The 7,189-nt window shown below is 32.9% G+C and overlaps 1 protein-coding gene across 1 annotated transcript; it reads right to left on the reverse strand.

Moving 5' to 3' along the window:
- Positions 1 to 1,275: 1,275 nt before the first annotated feature.
- Positions 1,276 to 6,794, reverse strand: LOC143624156 (26S proteasome non-ATPase regulatory subunit 12 homolog A-like). Its single transcript, XM_077094883.1, has 10 exons — positions 6,600 to 6,794; positions 4,734 to 4,841; positions 4,517 to 4,621; positions 3,767 to 3,823; positions 3,497 to 3,693; positions 2,368 to 2,467; positions 2,181 to 2,293; positions 1,925 to 2,078; positions 1,773 to 1,850; positions 1,276 to 1,693 (listed from the first exon to the last, which is right to left on the reverse strand). Exons 1-10 carry the CDS (start codon positions 6,735 to 6,737, stop codon positions 1,475 to 1,477), a joined length of 1,269 nt encoding a protein of 422 aa, XP_076950998.1. The 5' UTR covers positions 6,738 to 6,794; the 3' UTR covers positions 1,276 to 1,474.
- Positions 6,795 to 7,189: the final 395 nt, after the last annotated feature.

The following is a 7,189-nucleotide window of genomic DNA, read 5'->3' on the forward strand; positions in this document are numbered from 1 at the left end:
CTTGTATTGTACGATTGAGGATATTATGGTAGATATGTATCCATAGTTTTTAAAAATGAACATTGGTTAGTTGAACTATGAAAGGTCCCTTGACTGGTTATTAATCAGTTATAACTAGATTCTAAATTGATTTAGAAATTACTGTGTTTGTAAGTCATTATCACCATCAGTGGCGGAGCCAGGAATTATTTTATGTGGGTTCGGAATTTTGCGGCGTCAAAGTTTTCAGGTAGAGATGGGTCGGGTCAAAACACATTATTGCAATATTAGTACAACGAAAGTGTATCGTTAAGATTCAATAAAATGCAAATTCAGTTTATACAAGACACAAAACACTACATATTCGTCTATTAATAACTCTAACTTCTTATTCAGCCATTTTATTATATGTAAATTGTATTAATAAATTTGATCAAACTTAATACTAAGTTAGAAGTTTTGAATACAATATACTCTAAAATATAAAATTATGTATGTTTTTGAATTCTTATAGAAAGGGTTTTATAAAATAATAATAATAATAATAATAAATAAGAATATATAGTAATCTTATCGGTTAAAAATACTTTGGTTGGCATGTTTCAGTTCAAATTAACAAAAATAAAATAAAAAATATTATAAATAAATCAAGAAAAGGCAAAGAACATTTTTAAAATATTTAAAGGTTATACGTGTACGACCATGTATATAGTATATAGGTTTTCATAACTTTAGAGGATTATTTTCAAATATGCCATTACTAAGATATCCTATATTGTATCTTCCTTCTCCATAATCGACTTGGCTGCCGGAAAAAGACCAGCAAATATTTGTATAATATTACTTTCTTTTCATTATAATGATCGTTCGTAAAAAACAATGGGTTCGTTTGTTAATACGACCGTGTAGGTTATATATAAAACCGAAAATACACCAGGTTCGGCCGAACCTGGTCCCTTAGGTGTACCTCAGCCACTTATCACCATCCGCCTTTTATCATAGATTCTATGTCGCTCTATATGTTACTAGATTTTATAAAAAACGTTAATGGTCTTGTTGATGTTTTGTTTTCCTTAATCACACTTTATAATATATGGGTTACTATACGTGACTTTACAAGTAAAAGAAAAAGGTTTGCAACTCTTATCTCCGAAGGAAAGATGTTTTCATCACCACCCTTCGAAAACCCCTATAAATTGCTTAATATGATTGGCAATCTACCAAGTGCGTGCGTTTGTTTGTAAACCGTTAATGACATCAAAATCGGATAAAAACAATAGGCAAAATAGAAACAAGTTGGATAGAACTACCAACATTATGTCGTTAATTACCCGCAAACATGGTATTGCTAACAAAGTCGTCAAAACAAAAATAGCCATACAGATATTGCATTTCTAACCAAAACAAATTAAACGATTAACCACGTCTATGAAACAAACCAAACCCGACATTCCTACAAACTTTAGCATTAGAAAACAGAATTTGTGATCCGTTTTCATGGGTTGAGGGCAGCTTTATGAACCATGGTTTCCTTGTGAACTTGGTGGCAACTTTTCTCAACAAGGTCAAGTAGCTTCTCCAAGTTAATAGCCCATGAGTTCAAAATATCGTTGCTATCCTTAACCGACTGAAAGTTGACTATCCCCATAGGCCGGTCTACCTTTGCCACCAGTGCTTTTGATACCACCATATCAGATAAATGTTTTTCAGTTTCCTAAACACACATTTACAATATACATTAAAACTAAAATATTAAATTATATTCTGTCTATACATTTAAATAAATAACAAACCTCGACCGTAAGACACAGAAGCTCCGCCAGTCGTTTTACCGTAATCCTTGCATAGTACTTTGAAACAACAAGAATGTTCTGAGAAATAATAAACATATGGGTTAAAAAAGAGGTAAAAAAATAATATAAAAAAATGAGAGTATAATAATTACATGCTCAATAACTCTCTCCTTCAAATCATCAGCAGCTTTGTCTCCCAATGATCCACCTAACATATTTTTTTCGTTCTCAAACTCGTCCTTAAATGTGTTCCACAAAGCAGTCCATTGAATCACCTCCATCGTGATCAGTTGCTTTAAAAGTGATCTTAGAAACCACATAAACAAGTAACCAACCATCAACACATTTATTGAAACGGGTCAAAATTGCCACCTTAAAAAACAAAGGGTAGAAAAGTAATCTCAGTACCTGAAATGAAGGATTTCAGATAGATTTTTATCATCCAAAGTAGAGTTTAAAAGACTTGACTGCATAGGATCATGTGGTGCCAGTACTAAATACCAGCAGATTTTTCTCAATACCTAATAACCAATGAATTAAACATCTCAAATAATAAATAAAGTAATAAGCTTAACAAACTGAAAAGACTGTTTACCGGGATCCACTTAGAAGAATCTTCTTTGACAGACGGGATCTCGTATATTGATTTGTAACACCGACATATTTCAAGATATTCATTGCTGTGAGAGTAGTATCTGCATAGATTCACCGGTAATTAAACGTATATTTATTAAATGATCTAAATTCTTAATACGCCCAAATAGCTAACTATTTATTTATGATAAATCTAGGGCCGTAACAAACCGAACGTTCAGCAAACCATCCAATGGGAAGTTATTTACGTTATTTAATAAATGATCAAATATAAACAAGAAATTCCGTTCGATTAATTAAATGAAGGAACATGAACAGAGGTCGCGTTCTTTCAATTGTGTACGTTAATGACTGGTTCCTGAATCTCCGTTTGTTTATGTTCGACCACTAAAGGTTTTTATATAGTATATAATATAGTTTTTTATTATCTAAACACTATTTAACTTTTTATATTTTACTAGTTTGCCACCTTGATTTGTTTATACAATACGGGAAGTTCATTTACGTTGTTTAATAAATGAACAAACATAAACACGAAATTCCATTCAATTAATTAAATGAAGGAACATAAACAGAGGTCGTGTTCATTCAATTGTGTAAGTTAGTGTTTGTTCCTGAATGTTCGTTTGTTTATGTTCGACCATTCGTTTATTTTGTTCAACCATTAAAGGTTTTTATACATTATATAACATAATTTTTATTATCCAAACACTATTTAACTTTCTATATTTTTTTTTACCAGTTTGCCAACGTTTATAAATATTATGTGGAACAATTCTCAGATAATTATGTCAAGTACTTGACTTAATATAAATTTTGGGTGATTTTGTCTAATACCTGAGCTTAAGATTGTTTTTAATTTTTCAAGCTAATACATGTCCATTTGTGTTCATCTGTTTTGCTTCATGTTCGGTTTATTTTCGTTCGTGTTCGTTTATGAAATCAATGAATGAACACAAACAAAATCATTTCCTTAAATGAACGAACATGAACAAAAAGTTCCTTGGAGTATGTGTTCATGAACCGTCCGTCTGTCCGATAAATGTTTTAACAAACAAACATAAACGAACCATGCCGATAAATATTTCAATATCAAACATCAAAAGTAGAAGTGATGAAAGATAACATACCGAATCATGAGTTCATAATAAATTCGTTTTAGTTCCAGCAAAGATGGTATATCAGCAGGGGCTTCTTCAACAATGCTATCGCCTTCTTTTGGCTTTTTCTTTTCTTTCGAAGTATCAGCATCAAAAACGCGTGGGCTAATCTTTCTAGAAAGAATTTGTGCGCGCACATAATCTTGGCGATCCAGACATAAACGAACCTAAACTCACGGTATCATTATCTTGTTCCAAATAATAACTTATAAACTTCAAAATATTAATAAAGTTGCTTACTTGTTCAAGAATGAATGCTATCTTTTCGGTTTTTGCCATCGCACCAAAAGTTTCCACCTGTGATATATGGTTAAAATATAAGCATATAGTACAAAGTTTCAAAACGAAAGATACAAATAGCAGACAAAAGTAGACATGTAAATGAACCAAAGATTCAGTGAACCCTTCATGAACCGTTCGGCAAGAAGTTCGTATATTTAATAAAGAACGAAGATGAACAAAACATCTTGTTCATCTAGTTAAACGAACAAAATGAACACATGCCTCGTTTGTTCTTTTATGTTCGTGAACTTAAACACATCCGTTCATTAAAATCCGTTTATATTTGTTTTTGCACGTTATTTATGTTCGCTAGTTTACATCGTTTTAGACTCATTTAAATATATTTAGGCCCATTACAATTAGTTAGTTTCATAATTTATATGGTCTACAGAATTATGTCCACGTTTACTTTTTTAATGTTGTTTGCTCTGTTATGTTCATACATCTATGTTCAGTTATGTTACTTCGTTTATGTTTGTTAACATTCGTAAACCATTCATTTATACTAATAATGAGCATCCAAACACGAACACGAACACATACATATCTTTGTGGACGAACATGAACAAGAAAACCTTGTTCATTTATTTGTTCGTATTCAATCATTTGTTCGGTTGAAGTTAAACAGACGAACATGAACACACCATGTTTGTGTTGTTCCAGTCATTCACAAACCTAGATAAAAACAAATTAAAAATTACAACTGACCGCAATCTCCTGCATTAAATCAGCAGCCTCGGCTATTTGCCCTTGTTCCTCCTTAATCTTAGCTAGCCTCTTGATCAATCGGGCTCTCTCGATTTCAACATATATCTGACAATCAAAGACCCAAAGATGAATTAATAAACTATAAGCCTATAAAACAAGCAAAAGTTGAAAAACATGTTAACATTCATATCAACATTCAACAAGACAAAAAGATTACCTTCCCAGCAGATACACTGTTAAGTGTTTTAATGAGTTCAATCGTAGTTTCAATATCTGGAGTCTGGTCAATATATTGCATTGCTTGTTGCACCATAGCGGTAACAGCCTTAATTGTAGAAATAAGATAAAAAAAATAGAAAGTGTTAGAATAGTAGACAAAGCAATTGTATGATATGTACAAATACAAACAAAAAAGCTTAACAAATGAATGCGATATCACATGTCAATCAATTAATCTGGTTTGAGTATCTAAACACCCTCCTAAGACTTGTTTTCATTTTTCTTAATTATAATCTACTTAACTGGTGAGAAAAAATTACTGTACAGATAAACAGAAAATCGACTGACAACACCAGCTACTTAATTACTTATAATATCAACATAACCCAACTAACGAGTAAGATAAGATGGGGCCCAAAAACCTAGAGAAAGCATTGATGCACCTCTACTAGCTACACTGAAGTTCAGTTTTGACTTTTCCCGGTACAAGAAAATATAAAGAAAACAAATAGGATCGTAACAGTTGTGAGTTCCATTCATCTATAACATTTTTTTCCTAAAATAAAAATGTAAATTATGCGATTCGATGAGAAAACATGTGAAGCTAAATAAGTAAAGTTTTACAGATTGCAAAAATTGGGAAAGTTTTTAATGGCGAAATTGGAGCCCAAAATGGTGACATTTGAGTCTGACAGCTGGGCCAAACTGCCTTGGTTTGCCACAAGGTCCGGCTCGTTAAGACCTTTCTGTTGACTGGTAAAGTGGTAATGGACCCCGTAATTTCACTCGTAACCCAAGTTATACATTTTTTTTTAATTTTGGGCCTTTTCTGCTAGTTTTCCCTTGTCAAGCTAGACCAGGTCAGAGTCTGCTAACTCTTAGGTCAGCTCCTCATCAGAGAAGGATTTTAAAAGAGCACTCCCATAGAATCATTAATGGTTGGTCCAACTAATTAGTCAAATAATTCATCCATTCTAGAAGACTCTGTTATAAGAAACACTAAATGCCAAAGAGTTCAAACTCCACAAGCAGTGATCCATAGTCGGACATTGTCAATCATCCAATAGTCAATTATAGCAGTTCTTTAACATGAATCAAGTTCCCTAGTCCTGATATCTAATCAAGATAATAGACTCAATGCCTACAGCTTTACAAACCCCCGACAGTCCTTCCAAGCATACACAGAATGATTTCTTAAAGCGGTTGAACAACAACCATAGTCCATACTCCATACTACCCAAAAGTAACTTATATACAAACTACAATTATGGTCATGAAAACCAGTAACAGTTGCAACTATCCACATGCTAAGGGAATAATAATCAACTAAAAGAGAACAACTGCAGTCTACCTAAACAGTATGCTTTAGTTACAAACACAATGCCTCTGCTTATACACAAAAACTATATTCTTAAAAGTATTCATAAACAAGATCCTACAATACTAATTTGCCAGTTATGCAGTCAATACCGGTTATCGGTCCCCATGCGAAATATCAATCAAAATCAGTCATAATATAGGTACCGATAATATCGGCAATACTGACCGATATATCACCAATTTTCCTAATATATCAGTACATTCTTAGTTCTTCCATTCGTCTTTTTCTTATTGCTGCTATTAGTGTTTTAGGTCTTAATCAGAGTTCCTACTTGCTACAATTGTTAGTGTTATGTTGTTATATATATATAAATCTACATGGTATTAAAATTATCGGTATCGGTCCTAGAGCGATATCCGATTGTTTACGGCATTAACTGCATAGTTTTCGAGAACCAAAACCACCTAATTTCAGGTTCACCAAAGTGCATATAATATAGAAGCAAGTTAAATCGAAATGTGAAACTGAAAGCATGAGGTTGACCTGCTTCAACTGACCACGGCGCTTGGACAGCACAACAATCTGATCATTCAAGGTTTTCCAGGCCCGATTCTGGAAGCAGAGTTGAAGAATATCAATGGCAGCCTTCTTTGTACCGGCGACATCGCCGTTAAGTCTCATCTGCTTCTCCACATTCAACAACGACTCTATTTGAGCGTCCAAGCTGCCACCTCCGTCCTGAACAAAGTAAACAAACGTCAGCACAGGATTCCGATTGTTGAATTACAATCTCTCTCGTAAAACTACTTACCATTTTTAGGTTCAATCGAATGCAAAATAATTTCTAGTATGAACGAGCCCTAGAGAAAAAGGATCTATCTGTGGCTTGGTTAGCAAGTCGCTCAAATTAAGATAATTGTTACAGAAGGGCCTTCTCACTTTTTTGGTATGGGTCCATCACTCAATTTTCACTTTTGGGTGTAATTAAATACAAATCTTAAAAAGTGTTTTAATTAGTTAACTTAATTTTAAAAAGTATTTTAATTAAGTCACTTGACTTTTTTATTAAATTAAATTAAAAGTTTTAACATGTATTTTTAGCATTTCTCTTTTTTGTTTCATGTAGGAAATCT

This window comes from Bidens hawaiensis, unplaced genomic scaffold, assembly GCF_021521415.1.
Source record: "Bidens hawaiensis isolate Kalapana, Puna unplaced genomic scaffold, B.hawaiensis_p1.1 tig00003698_1, whole genome shotgun sequence".
Classification (NCBI taxonomy): domain Eukaryota; kingdom Viridiplantae; phylum Streptophyta; class Magnoliopsida; order Asterales; family Asteraceae; genus Bidens; species Bidens hawaiensis.

Coding starts and splice junctions, on each gene's coding strand:
- LOC143624156 (XM_077094883.1), bottom strand. CDS start 6,737: ATGAGACTTAACGGCGATGTCGCCGGTACAAAGAAGGCTGCCATTGAT. Junction 4,622..4,733: donor ACAGTGTATCTGCTGGGAAG/GTAATCTTTTTG, acceptor TTTGATTGTCAG/ATATATGTTGAAATCGAGAG. Junction 2,468..3,496: donor TATTATGAACTCATGATTCG/GTATGTTATCTT, acceptor GAATCTATGCAG/ATACTACTCTCACAGCAATG.